Source organism: Aethalodelphis obliquidens, unplaced genomic scaffold, assembly GCF_003676395.1.
Source record: "Aethalodelphis obliquidens isolate GAN/ISIS:26980383/991018 unplaced genomic scaffold, ASM367639v1 scaffold26, whole genome shotgun sequence".
Taxonomy (NCBI): domain Eukaryota; kingdom Metazoa; phylum Chordata; class Mammalia; order Artiodactyla; family Delphinidae; genus Aethalodelphis; species Aethalodelphis obliquidens.
Window position 1 is genome coordinate 3024691 of NW_020837970.1, and position 20766 is coordinate 3045456.

The 20766-nt window shown below is 35.8% G+C and overlaps 1 protein-coding gene across 2 annotated transcripts in view; it reads right to left on the reverse strand.

The window, feature by feature from the left end:
* DNAAF4 (dynein axonemal assembly factor 4) overlaps window positions 1-20766 on the reverse strand; it is a 75599-nt gene that overhangs the window by 22346 nt on the left and 32487 nt on the right. For both annotated transcript variants that reach the window (XM_027123079.1, XM_027123080.1), the window contains exon 4: window positions 12583-12814. In XM_027123079.1, the coding sequence (XP_026978880.1) occupies window positions 12583-12814 (232 nt within the window). The remainder of the gene's footprint in view (window positions 1-12582; window positions 12815-20766) is intronic.

The window sequence follows — 20766 nt, forward strand, 5'->3', positions numbered from 1 at the left end:
AATAAAATAGTATTAGGAACAACAACAACAAATATATATATACATATATATATATATACATTTCTTTCTCAGATTCTTTTCCATTATAGATTACTACAAGACATTGAATATAGTTCCCTGTGCTATACAGCAGGTCCTTGTTTATCTATTTTACATACAGTAGTGTGTATATGTTAATCCCAAACTCCTGATTTATCTCTCCCACCACCCCTCACTAAAAAAAAAATGTTTTTAAAAATTATTTCTTGTATGTGGAACCTAAAACAAAAAAACAGACTCATAGATACAGAGAACAGATTGGTGGTTGTCAGAGGTGGGGGGTGGGACGTGGACAAAATGGGTGATGATGGTCAAAAGGTATGGACTTCTACTCATACAATACATAAGCCCTGTGAATGAAATGTACAGCCTGGTGACTATCGCTAATAATGCTGTATAGCGTATTTGAAAGTTGTTAAGAGAGTAAATCTTAAAAGTTCTCATCTTAAGAAAAAAAATTGTAACTATGTATGGTGCTGGACATATTTTCTAGATTTACTGTGATGATCACTTCATAATATACACACATATCAAATCATTATATTGTACACATGAAACATAATGTCAATTAAATCTCAATAAAAAAAGAATTTTTAATAAATTATTACTTTTCCTCTGTTTCTCCCTTCCCTCTTCCTAATACTCCTATTATGTGAATGTTGTACAACCTGAATGGATACTCTAGTTGTTTTATCTTTTCTATTTTAAAATCTCTTTGTTGGGGCTCATCTGGTGGCGCAGTGGTTAAGAATCTGCCTGCCAATGCAAGGCACACGGGTTCGATCCCTGGTCCAGGAAGATCCCACATGCCACGAAGCAACTAAGCCCGTGCGCCACAACTACTGAGCCTGTGCTCTAGAGCCTGTGAGCCACAACTACTGAGACCACGTGCTGCAACTAGTGAAGCCCATGTGCCTAGAGCCCATGCTCCGCAACAAGAAAAGCCACCGCAATGAAAAGCCTGTGCACCGCAACGAAGAGTAGCCCCTGCTCGCTGCAACTAGAGAAAGCTGGCGGGCAGCAACAAAGACCCAACACAGCCAAAAATAAATAAATAAAATAAAATAAAATAATAAAATCTCTTTGTCATCTTATTCTATTTTCTGGAAAAAATTAACAATATTCCAACTATTTGATTTAATTTTTAATTTTTTAAATTACATTTTAATTTCCAAACTGTTGTTAGGAAAAATTCTTTATTACAGCCGCTTGTTGTTGTTCAAGGATTAAAATATGTTCTCATCTCTCTGAGGACATTAATTATAGTTCTTTATTTTCTTTTAATTTTTGAATTTTATTTTTTTATACAGCAGGTTCGTATTAGTCATCAATTTTATACACATCAGTGTATACATGTCAATTCTAATCACCCAATTCATCACACCACCATCGCCATGCCCCCATAGCTTTCCCCCCTTGGTGTCCATAAGCTTGGTCTCTACATCTGTGTCTCAACTTCTGCCCTGCAAACTGGTTCATCTGAACCATTTTTCTAGGTTCAACATACATGCATTAATATACAATATTTTTCTCTTTCTGACTTACTTCACTCTGTATGACAGTCTCTAGATCCATCCATGTCTCAACAAATGACCCAATTTCATTCCTTTTTATGGCTGAGTAATATTACATTGTATATATGGACCACACTTCTTTATCCATTCATCTGTCGATGGGTATTTAGGTTGCTTCCATGACCTGGCTATTGTAAACAGTGCTGCAATGAACATTGGGGTGCATGTGTCTTTTTGAATTATGGATTTCTCTGGGTATATGCCCAGTAGTGGGATTGCTGGATCATATGGTAATTCCATTTTTAGTTTTTTAAGGAACCTCCATACTGTTCTCCATAGTGGCTATATCAATTTACATTCCCACCAACAGTGCAAGAGGGTTCCCTTTTCTCCACACCCTTTCCAGCATTTGTTGTTTGTAGATTTTCTGATGATGCCCATTCTAACTGGTGTGAGATGATACCACATTGTAGTTTTGATTTGCATTTCTCTAATAATTAGTTATGTTCAGTAGCTTTTCATGTGCTTCTTGGACATCAATATGTCTTCTTTGGAGAAATGTCTATTTAGGTCTTCTGCCCATTTTTGGATTGGGTTGTTTGTTTCTTTAATATTGAGCTGCATGAGCTGTTTATATATTTTGGAGATTAATCCTTTGTCCGTTGATTCATTTGCAAATATTTTCTCCCATTCTGCAGGTTGTCTTTTGGTCTTGTTTATGGGTTCCTTTGCTGTGCAAAAGCTTTGAAGTTTCATTAGGTCCCATTTGTTTATTTTTGTTTTTACTTCCATTACTCTAGGAGATGGATCAAAAAAGATCTTGCTGTGATTTATGTCTAAGAGTGTTCTTCCTATGTTTTCCTCTAAGAGTTTTATAGTGTCCGGTCTTACATTTAGGTCTCAAACCCATTTTGAGTTTATTTTTCATTATGGTGTTAGGGAGTGTTCTAATTTCATTCTTTTACATGTAGCTGTTCAGTTTTCCCAGCACCACTTACTGAAGAGACTGTCTTTTCTCCATTGTATATCCTTGCCTCCTTTGTCATACATTAGTTGACTATAGATGCATGGGTTTATCTCTGGACTTTCTATATTGTTACACTGATCTATGTTTCTGTTTTTGTGCCAGTACCATATTGTCTTGATTACTGTAGCTTTGTAGTATAGCCTGAAGTCAAGGAGTCTGATTCCTCCAGCTCCATTTTTTTCCCTCAAGACTGCTTTGGCTATTTGGGGTCTTTTGTGGCTCCATACAAATTTAAAGATTACTTTGTTCTAGTTCCATAAAAAATGCCATTGGTAATTTGACAGGGATTGCATTGATTCTGTAGATTGCTTTGGGTAGTAGAGTCATTTTCACAATATTGATTCTTCCAATCCAAGAACATGGTATATCTCTCCATCTGTTGGTATCATCTTTAATTTCTTTCATCTGTGTCTTATAGTTTTCTGCATACAGGTCTTTTGTCTCCCTAGGTAGGTTTATTCCTAGGTATTTTATTCTTCTTGTAGCAGTGGTAAATGGGAGTGTTTCCTTAGTTTCCCTTTCAGATCTTTCATCATTAGTGTATACGAATGCAAGAGATTTCTGTGCATTAATTTTGTATCCTGCAACTTTACCAAATTCATTGATTAGCTCTAGTAGTTTTCTGGTAGCATCTTTAGGATTCTCTATTTATAGTATCATGTCATCTGCAAATAGTGACAGTTTTACTTTTTCTTTTCCAATTTGTATTCCTTTTATGTCTTTTTCTTCTCTGATTGCCGTGGCTAGGACTTCCAAAACTGTGTTGAATAATAGTGGTGGGAGTGGACATCCTTTTCTTGTTCCTGATCTTAGAGGAAATGCTTTCAGTTTTTCACCATTGAGAATGACGTTTGCTGTGGGTTTCTCATATATGGCCTTTATTATATTGAGGTAGGTTCCCTCTATGCCCACTTTCTGGAGAGTCTTTATCATAGATGGGTGTTGAATTTTGTCAAAAGCTTTTTCTGCGTCTATTGAGATGATCATATGGTTTTTATTCTTCAATTTGTCAATATGGTTTATCACACTGATTGATTTATGTATATTGAAGAATCCTTGCATCCCTGGGATAAATCCCACTTGATCATGGTATATGATCGTTTTAATGTGTTTTTGGATACTGTTTGCTAGTATTTTGTTGAGGATCTTTGCATCTATATTCATCAGTGATATTGGCCTGTAATTTTCTTTTTTTGTAGTATCTTTGTCTGGTTTTGGTATCAGGGTGATGGTGGCCTCACAGAATGAGTTTGGGAGTGTTCCTTCCTCTGCAATTTTTTGGAAGAGTTTGAGAAGGATGGGTGTTAGCTCGTCTCTAAATGTTTGATAGAATTCACCTGTGAAACCATCTGGTTCTGGACTTTTGTTTGTTGGAAGATTTTTCATCACATTTTCAATTTCATTACTTGTGATTGGTCTGTTCATATTTTCTGTTTCTTCCTAGTTCAGTCTTGGAAGGTATACCTTTCTAAGAATTTGTCCATTTCTTCCAGGTTGTCCATTTTATTGGCATAGAGTTGCTTGTTGTAGTCTCTTAGGATGTTTTGTATTTCTGCAGTGTCTGTTGTAACTTCTCCTTTTTCATTTGTTATTTTATTGATTTGAGTTCTCTCCCTCTTTTTCCTGATGAGTCTAGCTAATGGTTTATCAATTTTGTTTATCTTCTCAAAGAACCAGCTTTTAGTTTTATTGATCTTTGCTATTGTTTTCTTTGTTTCTATTTCATTTATTTCTGCTCTGATCTTTATGATTTCTTTCCTTCTGCTAACTTTGGGGTTTGTTTGTTCTTCTTTCTCTAGTTCCTTTAGGTGTATGGTTAGATGCTTTATTTGAGATTTTTCTTGTTTCTTGAGGTAGCCTTGTATACCTATAAACTTCCCTCTTAGAACTGCTTTTGCTGCATCCCATAGGTTTTGGATCGTCGTGTTTTCATTGTCATTTGTCTCTAGGTATTTTTTGATTTCCTCTTTGATTTCTTCAGTGATTTCTTGGTTATTTAGTAACATAGTGTTTAGCCCTCATGTGTTTGTGTGTTTTACGTTTTTCCCCTGTAATTCAATTCTAATCTCATAGCATTGTGGTCAGAAAAGATGTTTGATATGATTTCAATTTTCTTAAATTTACTGAGGCTTGATTTGTGACCCAGATGTGATCTATCCTGGAGAATGTTCCGTGAGCACTTGAGAAGAAAGTGTAATCTGCTGTTTTTGGATGGAATGTCCTATAAATACCAATTAAATCTATCTGGTCTATTGTGTCATTTAAAGCTTCTGTTTCCTTATTTATTTTCATTTTGGATGATCTGTCCATTGGTGTAAGTGAGGTGTTAAAGTCCCCCACTATTATTGTGTTACTATCGATTTCTTCTTTTACAGCTGTTAACAGTTGCCTTATGTATTGAGGTGCTCCTATGTTGGGTGCATATATATTTATAATTGTTGTATCTTCTTCTTGGATTGATCTGTTGATCATTATGTAGTGTCCTTCCTTGTCTCTTGTAACAGTCTTTAGTTTAAAGTCTACTTTATCGGATATGGGTATTGCTACTCTAGCTTTCTTTTGATTTCCATTTGCATGGAATATCTTTTTCCATCCCTTCACTTTCAGTCTGTATGTGTCTCTAGCTCTGAAGTGGGTCTCTTGTAGACAGCATATATATAGGTCTTGTTTTTGTATCCATTCAGCAAGCCTGTGTTCTATTGGTGGGAGCATTTAATCCATTCAGGTTTAAGGTAGTTATCGATATGTATGTTCTTATGACCATTTTCTTAATTGTTTTGGGTTTGTTTCTGTAGGTCCTTTTCTTCTCTTGTGCTTCCCAGTTAGAGAGAAGTTCCTTTAGCATTTGTTGTAGAGCTGGTTTGGTGGTGCTGAATTCTCTTAGCTTTTGCTTGTCTGTTAAGCTTTTGATTTCTCCATTGAATCTGAATGAGAACCTTGCCAGGTAGAGTAATCTTGGTTGTAGGTTCTTCCCTTTCATCACTTTAAGTATATCATGCCACTCCCTTCTGGCTTGTAGAGTTTCTGCTGAGAAATCAGCTGTTAACCTTATGGGAGTTTCCTTGTATGTTATTTGTCGTTTTTCCCTTGCTGATTTCAATAATTTTTGTCTTTAATTTTTGCCAATTTGATTATTATGTGTCTCAGCGTGTTTCTCCTTGGGTTTATCCTGTATGGGACTCGCTGCGCTTCCTGGACTTGGGTGGCTATTTCCTTTCCCGTGTTAGGGAAGTTTTCGACTATAATCTCTGCAAATATTTTCTCGGGTCCTTTCTCTCTATCTTCTCCTTCTGGGACCCCTATAATGTGAATGTTGTTGCGTTTAATGTTTTCCCAGAGGTCTCTTAGGCTGTCTTCATTTCTTTTTATTCTTTTTTCTTTATTCTGCTCTGCAGCACTGAATTCCACCATTCTGTCTTCCAGGTCACTTATCCGTTCTTCTGCCTGAGTTATTCTGCTATTGATTCCTTCTAGTGTATTTTTCATTTCAGTTATTGTATTGTTCATCTCTGTTTGTTTGTTCTTTAGTTCTTCTAGGTCTTTGTTAAACATTTCTTGCATTTTCTCGATCTTTGCCTCCATTCTTTTTCCGAGGTCCTGGATCATCTTCACTATCATTATTCTGAATTATTTTTCTGGAAGGTTACCTGTCTCCACTTCATTTAGTTGTTTTTCTGGAGTTTCATCTTGTTCCTTCATCTGGTACGTATCCCTCTGCCTTTTCATCTCGTCTATCTTTCTGTGAATAGTAAAGGTTTCTTGATGCACTGTGATTGTTTCCACAAACTGATTTCACCAGGAGTCCCTCATGTGAGGACGTTCTGTCAGATTCTCTTGGTGTGTCAACTGTCTTCAGGTTCAACATATGAATGAAGTTTGGAGGTTGGTGTCCATCCTGCTAGTGTTGGAGGGTCTTCTGCAGAGGCGGGGGGTGGCTGTGGCTCACCATGGGGACAAGGACACTGGCAGAATTTCTGGGAAGTACTCAGCGTGAGCCCTCCCAGAATCTGCCATTAGCCCCACCTAATTATACTTCTTTTTAAGTTTTCTTCTATTCCCTGCATTACTTGGTTGTTCCAATTTGCATTTTTCTGTTTGGTTCTTGGCTGTCTGTTCATATTAAAGATGAAGTACAAATATTCTGACTGGAAGTTTTGTGTACATGAATCTAAAGATTGTTGACTAGTGAGCTTCAGCGTGGTGAACTAGTGAGGCCATTATAAATGCCATTTTTCATCCTATACTAGTTAGCTTCCCTGTAGAGGAATTCTCCAGTCTACATAACAGGTGCACTGGGCTCCTGCATGCATATGGGGAAGAGAATAGAACTGGAGGGGATCTCTTGAATCAGTATTTAGATTTTTACAATGCAGACTTTCACTCAATCTCTGTATTTTCAGAGCAGAATCTCACTCAGTCCTCAACTGTGCAGAAAGTAAACCTCCAGTTATCTGCTGTAGTACGGGAGGAGAGCTGGTAATCAAAGTCCTATGCACTTTCAACCAATCCTATTTTTTTCCAGACCTACATTTGCCCCTACCTTTAGACGTACCTAGTTCTACCAAGTTGAAAAGGGACAAATCCACCTGCCCTGAAGCCTCATCTCTCCCACTACAATGCTTTTAGTAGCTTAGCAAATAGATAGCTCAGCAAATCAAAACTAGTTCAACAGACACCAGTAACTGACTTCAAGAGGCTTCCCCTTTTGGATTATTTTATTTTTATGTGGAACATTTTTAAAGTCTTTATTGAGTTTGTTACAACATTGCTTCTGTTTTATGTTTTGATTTTTTGGCCTCGAGGCATGTGGGATCTTAGCTCCCTGACCAAGGATCGAACTTGCATGCCCTGCATTGGAAGGCAGTCTCAACCACTGGACCACCAGGGAAGTTCCGGCTTCCCCTTTTGAACAAAGCTGTTTCTAACAAGACAAGAAAGCCCCCATAGTCATGTAACTAATTAATGCTCATTGATTCCCCTTTCCTCGTACCTTATAAATATAGACAACAGTACAAGAGCAGGGACCCTCAATTGGAGCCTTTTGGGGGAATGGCCTCACTATGCCTGGCCCTAAGCATAACTCTGTGGAATAGTAAGAACTTGAGGAAATCATGCACACTTTGATGCTTTCCTGCCTAAAATCAATAAACATTATTTTTTCAATTTTATTGAGAAATAATCACGTACAATAACTATACTCATTTTAAAGTATATTAAATGAGTTCTGACAGATGTACGTGCTCCTGAAATCACAATCAACACAGAAAATTTCTATCACCTCTAAGAGTCCCCTATAACCCTGTGAAGTTCATCCTTTCCCTTCACTCCTGGCCCCAGGCAACCACTGATGTGCTCTCAGTCATTATAAATTAGTTAGTATTTTCTAGAATTTCACACACTATGGACTAGTGTCTTGCTTTTCTCAGAATAATTTTGTGATTCATTCATGTCATGTGTATCAGTAGTTGTTTCTTTTTTAAAAAATAAATTTGTTTATTTTTGACTGCATTGGGTCTTCACTGCTGTGCATGGGCTTTCTCTAGTTGTGGCGAGCAGGGGTTACTCTTCATTGTGGTGCGTGGGCTTCTCATTGCAGTGGCTTTTGTTGCAGAGCACAGGCTCTAGGTGCACAGGCTCAGTAGTTGTGGTGCACAGGCTGAGTTGCTCTGCAGCATGTGGGATCTTCCCAGGCCAGGGATCGAACCTGTGTCCCCTGCATTGGCAGGCAGATTCTTAACCACTGGGCCACCAGGGAAGTCCCAGTTGTCTCCTTTTTATTGAAGAGTAATATTCCATTTTATGAATGTATTTCATAATTTGTTTATCCATTCACCTGTTGATGGACATTGTTTCCAGTTGTTCACTATTGTAAATAAAGCTGCTGTAAACATTTGAATACAAGTTTTTAGGTAGACACATTTCTCTTGTGTAAATACCTAGGGCTAAAATGGTTGAGTTATATGACAGGTTATATGACAGTTGACACTCTTCCAAAGTAGTTGTACCATTTTATATTTTGACCATCATTGTACAAGGTCCAACTGTAGCACATCCTCAATAACACTTTGTACTGATGGACTCTCTAATATTTAATATTAGCTATCTTAGTGGATATGTACTATATTTCACTGTGGTTTAATTTGCATTTCCTTACTAATGACGTTGAACATCATTTCATGTGCATATTGACCATTCATATGTCTTCTTTTGTGAAAAGTTCATTCAAATCTTTTGTCTAATTGTTTATTGGGTAGTTTGTCTTCTGTGTATATATTACGTACACGGTGAGGCAAGAATCAATGTTCATTTGTTTCCATAGATACCCAATTGTTCCAGACTTTCCTTTCCCCATTGAACTGTTCTGCTTTTGATGAAAAGCATCGGACCACACAGGTAAGGATCTATTTCTGCTCACTGTACTCCATTCTTTTGACCTTTCTGTTCATCCTTTCACCAGTTCCACACTATCTTGATTCCTGTAGCTTGATGTTAAGTCCTCAAATCAGGTAGTATAAGTCCAACATCTTTGTTCTTATTTTTAAAAATTTCTTTAGCTAGTCTAGGTCATTTGCATTCTAATATAAATTTTAGAATCAGCTTGTCGATTTCTATAAAAAGCTTACTGGTATTTCTGTTGGAATTGCATTAAATCTATACATCAATTTAAGGAGAAGTGACATCTTAACAATATTGAGTTTTCCTATTCATGAACATGCTATATCTCTCCATTTGTTTAGGCCTTTAAAAATATCTCTCAGTAATTTTTTATACTTTTCAGTGATGAGATCTTACACTTCTTTTATTAAATTTATTCCTAAACATTTTGTGTCTTAGTGTTATTATAAATTGTTTAAAGTTTAATTTTCCAATTATTTGCTGTTGATAAATAAAATCATAAGTGATTTTTGCTATCTTATATCTTGAGACGTTGCTAAATTCACTTATTAGGTCTAGCAGTTATCTGTAGATTCCTTAGGGATTTCTACATAGACAATCATGTCATCTACAAATAGACAGTTTTACTTCTTCCTGTCTAATCTTCATGGCTTTTATTTCTTCTTCTTGTCTTAATGCAGCAGTTAGGACCTCTAGTATAATGTTGAATGAGGTAGTGAAAACAGACATGCTTGCCTTGCTCTTCAACCTAAGGGACAAAGTACACATTAATTCATCAGTAAATATGATGTTTGCTATAGATTTTTGTGTAGAAGGCTCTTATCAGGTTGAGAAAGTTTCTTTCTAGTCCAATTTTTTATTATAAATGGGTGTTGGATTTTGTCAAATGCCTCTTTGCAATATTGAAATAATCACATTTGTCCTTTGTTCTGTTAGTATAATTATACTGAATGATTTTCAAATGCTAAATCAACCTTCCCTTCCATTACCCATTTCCAGAAGTCAAAAATTCTCTAGGCTGTGTGAAAAAAAAACATGACTACAGTGGTTTAACCAAACATGGGTTTATTTTTCTCACTTAACAAGCTTGAAGAAAGATAGTTCAGCACGATTTATCAGCTTTCCAATGTCATTAATGTCCCAGGCTCTTTCTTCTTCCCTGTTCTATCATTCTTAATGTATAGCATGCCTCTTCATGATCTCAAGAAGTGTTAATGCACTTCTTGGCAAAGATCTTCATCTTAGGTAGAAAAAGGAAAGGGGGAGCAAGCAGAAAGGAACTGGGGACACTTATCTCAGAAAAGTAATACTTTTCTATAAATCCTTAGTAGATTTCTTCTTGCATTTCAAGAGCCAGAACTGTGCCACTTGGCTACATACAGTTACAAGAGAGTGTGAGGAAGTAAATTTTGTTTTCCCTTTTTTTTTTAAACTAATTTAAAATTACTTTGTTTGTAAAAATGAATCACTGTGCTTTGTTCCTTATTTTTTCATTTTATAATAAAAAATTTCAAATATGTACAAAAGTAGACAGGATAGAATAATCACAATCATGCATTCATGATGTGACTTCAATTATCAACTCATGGCCAACACCATTTCATCTTTACCTCTATCCACTTTCACATACCATATTATTTTGAAGCAAATCTCAGACATTATATTTACCTATAAATATTTCAGTAGGCATCTCTACAAGATGAGGACTTTATAAATTATCACATCTAAAGAAAATACCATTATCACATCTAAAGAAAAAAATGTAATTATTCCTTAATTTCTTCAAATATCCAATCAATACTCAAACTTCCAAGAGGTAAGTTTTTAAGCTGGACACATTTCTTCTGTCCCCCACCCCCAAATCATGATTCTATTGGTAAAAAAGGAAAAGGAGAGTATATATTGAGTAGGCAATCTACAGCACCCACCACACCATTTGTATTCAGTATACTATAAAAGTAGCTTGTCTCAAGAACGTTTCTGGGGCAAATAATACAATATTCTTTCTATAGTTAAAAATGTTATCAAATGAGCATTTTTAGTTAAAGGTGGCATTAAAACAGTAGCATTAGACTTTTTAGGAGCAGCCAAGTTTTCCTCTTTAAGAGGTCTAACTTTACTGGCCAATGAGACATTTGTCAATTTTTTAAGCCGTTACTCACAAATCCCAGCTAACTGAAGTTATTTGTATCTACAACATTTTATGTTCCTTAGGCACTGGCCACACGTTAAGTCATATTTGTATATTCTATAACTCCTAGTACAGAGGAGACACTGAGTAAATGAATATTTGTTAAATGCATGGACGAGATGGAAGAAAGTAACCAAAGCCTACTAAAGGATGCTACCAGTCATCCATAATGATACTACTGAAATAAGGAAAAAAAAGGACTTCTAGAGTAAAAAAAATCCAAAAAAAGCTGATTTATACATTTTTTTCCTCCACCATGTTTAATTCCCTTGTATCCTTGGATGAATTTTTTTAAAACATCTTCAGGATATCTCTTATATACAAAAGTTTGTTTGGGTTCCACCAGTGTTTTAAAACATCCTATTTGTTTAGAAGTAATTGAAATTAGGAAGGAAATGCTTTCAAATACTCCAGTTGTATCAATATTTTGTTGAAATGGCATTAAAGAAGGAGATAGTGTAGTAGTTAACTTGCATGTCAATATTAAACCACAAAAATATATAAATTTAATAAAGCTACTGCTTAATATTTACTCTAAATGACTTTTTAACATGCTAAACCTCACTGTTAAAGTAGTAAAGGCATGTAGCCTTTGAAAAGAACATAGGTTTCAGAATCAGATCTGGGTTCAAATCCTATAGGTTTGCTTACTGGGTAGTTGTTTATCCTTTCAAAACACCTATTTCCTTTAAAATAAGAATAACAGCACTTACCCCAAAGTGCTGTTGTGAGGATTGAGTGATACAATCAATAAAATTACCTGGAATATAGTAATCACCCAAGAAATGTTAATTGTCACTATTACGTAAGTGATTTAACTACAAAACATTCCATTTACTAAACATAAAGAAACCCAAAACAAAGTTTAATATTCTAAAATCAGATAAAAACAAACTCTTAGCTTTCAATAAAGAAAATTGCCTTCTCACCTATTTTTGAATACACCAGAATCAAAGGCCAGTAGAGTTCTTGTCTGCTTAGAGTGAAGTTTGCTTAACAGTACTCATTTTCCTGAGTTATGTGATGAAAAGGTCTTTTAATGAAATTCCTATTTTCTTATCTCTAAAGAAATAAATGAATGCTCCTGGTACTGCTAATTCACTCCAAGTCTTACTGCACCTGAGTTAAACACATATTTAACAACACCTGCATAAATTTCTAAAGGAAGTACATGAGTAAAAGCAATATTGAATCTTTGCTCATTTTATTATGAAAACTTCACTACTTCCTAGAAGAAGGAATAAGTCTTTCACCTTAGTCTTTGTATTGCAGTAATTCATATACCAAAATAATGACCTAATACTGTGGATAGATTCATTCACACACACACAGACACACACACACACACACACTCTGACATATATACTTCACTAACAGGACTCACTTTCCCAGAAAATATTAAGTAATCATTGTACCTTTTGTGGCAAGATTTCTAGATACTGAATTCCTAGTAAGACCTTTATGTTTTAATTTTTTTCTCTCTTCCTCAATTTGCTTTTCTTGTTGATATAATTTTTCTTCTCTCTGAATTATTTTATGTTCTTCGGCTTTTCTTTGATGTTCTTTCCAGGTTTCCAATTCTTTAGTTGCTTTTATCCGTTCATTTTCTTTCATATCTTCTATTCTTTTCCTCTCTTCTTCTTCAATCTGAAAAAATTAAAATTACCAAATCCTTTAAAACATACAAAAAGCAATATTTTAAAAATAAGAAATTCATTATAATAATTAGTTATTTTTACCTTTAAACACTTGTCATTAAATTTGCAGCAATAGTTAACAGTGAATAAAGAATTAAAATGGGAATGGTAAATGATTTAGCAGAATGCTCAATGATATGGTGTCACTGAATAAAGGTCTTAGTTCCAGATTTACCATTAACTATTGATATGTTCTTGTGCACTCACTTTCTCTAGCCTCAGTTTACTTGCATGTAAAATGTGGACAGGCATTCAATTAGATGATATCTAAGGGCTTGGTTAATAAAAAAAGAAGAAGAAGAATTTATTACTCTGAAAGTTAAGTCACTTGTCCCCAAATCTTCACACACACACAAATACACATATGCAAACATTCGCCTTTCTACCAATGCCAGTCTTACCTTGTCTTAGGACTGAAGTTGTGCCAACCTTCACCTGAGGAATGAGGGAATAATAAGAAGGGAATAGGAAGGAGGAACTAGGGAGTTCGTCTCTGGTGGGTGGAAATGTTTGAACTTTGAATCTTGCTGTCAACTATGTTTGCAGTAGCAGTTATTTGACATTTCCACACGAAAAGCTAAATATCAGATGAATCTGAAAGCAATACATTGCTCAGTCGTGTGCCAATTTTTCTCCCTTTCACAAACTTCCCTCATATGGGCAAGAAAAAAAAGTCCCTGTGAAACAGAGTAACTGGTTAGTATATATGGTCGACTCCATGTACCTAACCTTCCTATGGTAACAAAAGTTTCTCACCTCTATCCTCTAGAGAAGCAGTGTCTAACAGAACTTTTTTGAATGGTAGTAATGTTCTGTACTATCCAATACATTAGCCACTAGTCACACATGGCTAATGAAGCACTTAAAATGGGGCTAGTGTGACTGAGGAACTGAATTGGTAATTTTATTTACGTTTCATTAATGTAAATTTAAATTAATTTATTTTTAAATAGGACATCTGACACAGCTCTAGAATGACATGCTGGGAAAAAGTTTCCTAGAGGCTGAATTATTTTAGGATATAGAATTAACATTATAGGTATGAAAACCATGCACTGAAGAGGTACTCTGTAATATTTGCATGAGTTAATACCCTCTTCTGGAGACTGTTTATTTTCCTATTATACCATGAAACATTTATTTTAGAATAAATTTCACAGATTACTAACAGGAGTTTCTTATAATCCCAGAATTGCACCTAAGGCCTAAACTAAGCACAAAAGATGCTAATTACTATATGTCCTAAATTCAGAGAGCCGCATTGAGCTGCCAACAGGTTGGGCCAGAAAGAATCTGCATGCGGCAATGAACCAGCATTTAAATGCCTGATAATAGGCCATGATGAACAGTCAGTGTTAGCTAGAGGCAGCCACAACCTAAAAGAAGAAGATGACAACTTCCCCCAGTTTAGTAATATGTTTGCCTTTTTTCCCTCCTTCCTCTGTTCCCCAACACAAGGAAGGAGGAAAAAGTATGTGAAGAGTCAGAACACCTTCACCCCTCATGATCCCTGTTATGCAGAATGAATTTTGAAAAGTTTTTAAAAATGCATAAGACTGAGTCTTACTTACCAAAAACAAGACTGTTCTTATAACCAAAAGTAACAAGAAAGTTCTTCTATTATGCCAAGATGTAGTTAAGGGAAATACGCGTGTGTGCACGCACGCACGCATGTGTGCATATAAAGATATATGTATATGCAGTTTATAATAGGCTATATTAGAAACACAAAAATAGTCCTAGGGATTAATGAGGAAGAAGAAGGATTTAAAAAGGCTTCAAAGAGCAGGTGACATAAGGAACTAGAATGAACAGAAAAACATGAAGAAGGTAATACCTTATGATTATGATAAAGGCAGACTACGTACAGCAAAGAGAAACAGAGACAGACAAATGTTAAACAATCCTTGAAGGTCTTATTTTTAAAAAAACATAATAAGGGGAATATACCACTTAAAGGAGGAATGTGTAGTAACTCAGAAAGCTAGAAAAACAATCACCGCACTGAAGGAACTGGATTTTAAGTGCTTTGTACTGCTCAAAAAAGGACGCCATATAGTATGGGATATTAGTTTAATACAGACAGCAAATATAAGTAATGGGAGAATAATGAGCAGCTCCTAAACGAAATTCCTAAAGAAAGGGAAATCTATAATTATTTTAATTTGGAATGAATCTCTGGTTTATCAGGCATTGTTCTTTTTAAGCCAATCTCATTTATTACGTGTAAAAATAATAAATAACATACTAGAAAACTCCATCAAGAAAAATATTAAAATTATAATACATCTTGATCAATGATGTATTTCTTATCTATGATATTAGGAAATCAAAAGAGAAAAATAATATGATCTCACTACATGTCAAAATACCCTTGATACTAAGAAAAAAATTTTTAGATCAATAAAAGGACCTACACAATATTATGCTTCATGGTGAAGCATTAAAAATATTTCTAGTAAAGTCCCTAAGGCCAATATGCCTACTGCTTTACTATTTTCCTAGCGGGCATAACCTACACAACAGAATTTTTTAAATAAGTAATTTTTTTTAATGAAAAAACTTTAAGAAATACAAATATAGATTATGCAAAGATAGAACCATCATTATTTGCAAATAATCCGGTAGACTACCTAAAAGAACACAAATATATAAACTGACAAACTATTAGAATGAAAAGGAGAGTTCAGCGAGGCAATCACATACAAGGTCAATTTATACAAACTCTTAAAACTAACTTTCCTACAATCTGGCAATAAACAATTAGAAAATACAATGGAAAAAGTCATTTCATTAGTAACTGCCAGAAAAGCTTTTAAAATGCTACAAGTAAGCTTCACAAAATACGAGCCAGCCCTATATGTAAGCTAAATAATTTTGCTGAGGGATATAAAATGTAAGTCTGAATAAATGGAGATAAATGCCACATTCCTGGAAGAAAATCTCAATATTTTGATATTCTGCAAATTAATTTATAAGTCAGTGTAAATCTAATCAAAATACCAGAAGAACTCTTAGGGAGCTTGATAAGTAACTGTGAAATTCATCCACAGAAGAAAATGTGCAGGTTTTATGGAGCTGTGAAGAGGTTGGCAATTCTCATCCATAAAGATCAAGTATAAATCTAGACAAATTTATCAAAAACAACCAATTCAGGGCAGTGGGAATTAACCAAAGGCAGCCTGCAAATTGATAAGTGTTTATTCTAGAAGAACTGCTAAAGTTATAGGTAAGAACAGTGGGAGGCTCTGACCTGCTTAAGGTTACTCCCAACCACCCACCTCCAGCCAGGATGACAAGACTGACATTTTTACCAACATGAAACTAGGAAAAAGAACCCAGCAGCTTTGTTAGCAAAAATGGTGGACTCATTTCAGGGTGGGGCAGTGAAAATCTGTGGCTTTGGTGGAGAAAAGTGGTAAACTTGGTGGGAATGAAGAGGGAAAATTTACAGTTGAGGTCTGAGGTTGAGGTCCTAGTCAGGGTAAGTGCCTGAGTAGTCAGAAAATTAAGAGAAAGATCATGTAAATTAGAGAGCCATAGAAGGTCTGTAATAAGCTCACCATACACCCCTGGTTAAACAGCAAGCTATGCATTTCTGGGGGAGACCTAAGGAAGCCTGGCATAAAACAAAGCCAAGGGATACTTAAGAACTTGCTCTAACTGTGAATGTACTTCCAAACCCACACACAGACCAATCAGCAACGGGGTGGAAGCCTTTCAGGCTAAAGGTATTTACTACCTCTGCCCAAATCATTAGCTAACAAGTGAGTTACGCAGACACAGGGAAGACCCTTAAGGAAGCCAGTCCAAAAAACAAGAATTAAAAAACTCAGCAGAGACATCAGCAGTTGTATACCACAAGGGAGTCTACACTGATCCCACAGTTAAAGTCCAGGCAAGTTAAAAAATAAACAATTAATTAAAACAGAACTCAGGAATTACTATAATCTACTAACTAAAATGTCTAGTTTTCAACCAAAAATATATCAAGAAATAATTACTAAAGACTTCTCAAATTTGATGAAAACATTACATACCTCAGAGAATTTCAAACCAAAGTAAAATAAATACAAAGAGATACACCTAGATACAACTTAGTCAAACTGCTAAGTAAATACAAAAGCCAAACAAAAACAGGGAAATCTTGAAAGCAGCAAGAAAAAAGGGACTCATCATGGACAGGGGAACAATAATACAGTTAAAGGCTGATTCATCATTAGAAACAACACATGACAGAAGGCAGTGAAATGACACGTTCAAAGCACTGACAGAAAGAAACTAAAACTACCAGTTCTAGATCCAGCAAAAACATTCTTCATAAATGAAGATGAAATAAGCACATTCCAAGATAAATGAAAACTGAGACAAACTATTGCCCACAGACCTGTCCAACAAGATATACCAAAGAAAATCTTCAGGCAGAAAGGAAATGGCACTAAACACTAACTCTGATCTGTAAGTGGGAATGAAGAATATGGGAAATGGTAAATATATAGGTAAGTATAAAAGACAACACAGGGACTTCCCTGGGGGTCCAGTGGTTAAGACATCGCCTTCCAATGCAGGGCGTGTGGGTTTGATCCCTGGTCGGAGAGCTAAGATCTCACATGCCTTAGAGTCAAAAAACCAAAACATAAAACAGAAGCAATATTGTAACAAATTCAATAAAGACTTAAAAAAAATGGTCCATATCAAAAAATCTTAAAAAAAAAAAGACAGTACAAATGGATAAACAAAATGTGGTATATACATAATAATAGAACATTATTCAGCCTTAAAAAGGAAGAAAATTCTGACACATACTAAAAAGTGGATGAACCTTGAAGACATTATGCTAAGTGAAATAAGCCAGGCACAAATGGACAAATATGGTATGATTCCACTTACATGAGATACCTAGAGGAGTCAAATTCATAGAAACAGTAAAATGCTGGTTGCTAGGGGCTTAGGGAAATGTGGAATGGGACGTTATTATTTAACGGATACAGAGTTTCAGTCTGAGAAGATGAAAAAGTTCTGGAAATGGATGGTGATGATGGTTGCACAGTAATGTGAATGTACTTAATACCACTGAACTATACACTTCTAAATGGTTAAAATGGTAAATTTTATGTTATGTTTTATCCAATTAAAAATAAATTTAAAAAGACAATAAATATTTTATTGCTTTTCTTCTCTTTATTTAAAAACTTGAGGTTTTGAAAAAGCAATACTTTTTTTTTTAAAATAAATTTATTTATTTATTTTTAGCCGTGTTGGGTCTTCGTTGCTGCACACGGGCTTTCTCCAGTTGCAGCAAGCGGGGACAGTGCGTGGGCTTCTCATTGTGGTGGCTTCTCTTGTTGTGGAGCATGGGCTCTAGGCACATGGGCTTTGGTAGTTGCAGCATGCAGGCTCAGTAGTTGTGGTGCACGAGCTTAGTTACTCCGTGGCATGTGGGATCTTGCTGGACTAGGGATCAAACCCGTGTCCCCTGCATTGGCAGGCAATTCTTAACCACTCCACTACCAGGGAAGTCCCAACACATATTGTTTAGTTTATAATATCCATGTACATATACCTATTCATGAATGGCAATAGCCCAAAAGTAAGGAGAGAAAAATGGAATTGTAAAAAGCAAAGTTGCTATATTTTACTGGAATTGAGTCAGTGTTAACCTAAAGTAGATTATAGACTGTGATAAGTTAAAGGTGCATGTGGCAACAATTAAAAACTTTCACAACCTAAAAAATATATACATATTATAAAAATTACGTTTATTTATATTAGATTATATATATACACACACACATACATACACATACACATGTAAGTAGCTAAAAGGTCAACAAGGGAGCTCCAGTTTCAGCTCTGACATGTTAAGAAGCTGTCATTCCTATCCTTATAAAAAAAAAAGATAGACACACTGAAAACCAAATTTTCTTGGACCCATCAGAGAAGTGAGTCACAGGGCAAACTGCTACCCTGAAACACAGAGATAAGTGTATCCAGAAAGACAAAAAGATCTGCTTGCCTATTGCAGAAGCAACTAGAGCTGCAAACTGGTAGGAACACTTAAACGGTAATTTTGACAAAATGTTGGAGTCTGAGTGGGGCCCAGCATGACAGTGAGAAACTCTCGGGAGCCACAATCTTGGAGGGCGAACCCGTATTTTTGTGAGCTTTACCATCAGAAACCCCACTAGGTCACCATGAATAAGAACTCTGGCAGGAAGGGGGGAAAAATAATCATTATGAAATACAGAAATACTGAAGAGTATTCTCCATAACAAAGATCTACTCTCCAGGAGAAAGGATCTTGTTAGAGCTAAAGGAATTCCCTTCCCGCTGGGGAACTGTCAGGGTTTCAGGAAAATACACGGGGAACACTGCAGCTGGAGAAGGGAATAAGAGCCAAGGGAGAAAAGCTGTATCACTGGAGGAACACTTGTGAAGATCACAGGCCCAAAACACAGGCCCATGAAAAGACTGAGACTTAATGGCAAGACTATAGATTGTTTCCACTCCCTTACAATTTATTACCACACCAACAGGGTTCCAGGATAATGACAGTGGATTACAGAAGAAAGAGCTTATGACAAAGGCTCTCTCTGAGGATGAGTAGACAGAGAAGCCAAAAATTCCAACTTCAAAAGAGAAGGGGAAAAAAAAAACCCCAAAAAACCAAAAAAACAGTAGAGGAATCTGAAGCCTCTGGTACCTGTTATGTACAGCTAACATTGCTAACATTAAACACAACCCAAAACCCAGTCAGAGTAAATAAATCTACTCACTAAACGCATATTAACCTTAGTTTCTATTACCTGATACAATATGCCTAGTGTTCAACAAAAAATTGCAAGGCATGCCAAAGGCAAGATAAAACACATTGTAAAGAGACAAAGCAATCATCAGAACCAGACTCAGACACAACACAGATGTAAGAATTATTAGGCATGGAATTTTAAATAACTGTTTAATATGTGAAGGGCTCTAATGGGAAAAGAAGACAACATGCAAAATGCCCCCTAAGAATATCTTAAAGTTTTATCTCTGTGGGGACTTCCTTGGCAGTCCAGTGGTTAAGACTCCAGGCTTCTAATGCAGGGGGTGCAGGTTCGATCCCTGGGCAGGGAACTAGGATCCCACATGCTGTGCAGAGCAGCCAAAAAAAAAAAAGTTTTATCTCTGTAAACAAAGAATGTTGCCTGTCATTCTGGTAAACAATGTTGTCCACCATCAAGCCATCAGCCACTGTAGATGCCCCAATGGTGCACCCTGAGGGGAAATTAGGATGGAGAAAAACAGGATACTGGCCCTAGACAGTTAAGCATTTCAAAGGAATAATTTCAATGAGCCCAGACTCTAGCATCTTCCCATACATAGAAAAGCACTGAAATCATTAACTTGAGATGTCTCTTTCTTGTGCCTAGCAGTAATCTTTTGATGTTCAACTACATGTTTTTTGTTTGTTCATTTTTTCAGCAAAACCCCCTATATATCCTGGCTCATTCTTTACCTCTCTGGGACAGTTCCTCAGAGCTATCTGAGAGGCTGTTTCCAGGGCTACAGTCCTCAGTGAGGTCCCTGAATAACACACAGCCTAAAAATTGAGAGTTATGTTTTATCTTTTCAGTCAACATCTTCCACATGGAGCTATATATCATTCTAACAATGAGCTCCCTTAAGCTAAGAAAATTCAAGTATTAATTCAGACTGAAGTTTAATAAATACAGTGTTAAAATTTCTCTTGGAAAGCTGTTAACTTCTGAAATTTAATTATTTAGTTGTTTGTTTATATTCTGTGGAAATGATAATCCAGTTAAAATAATATAGGTATGTGTTCAAAGCTAAAATGTAACAAAATTGATTTTCATTTCAGTTCCCTTCTCTTCTCCCTACGAACTGAATCATGTCCCC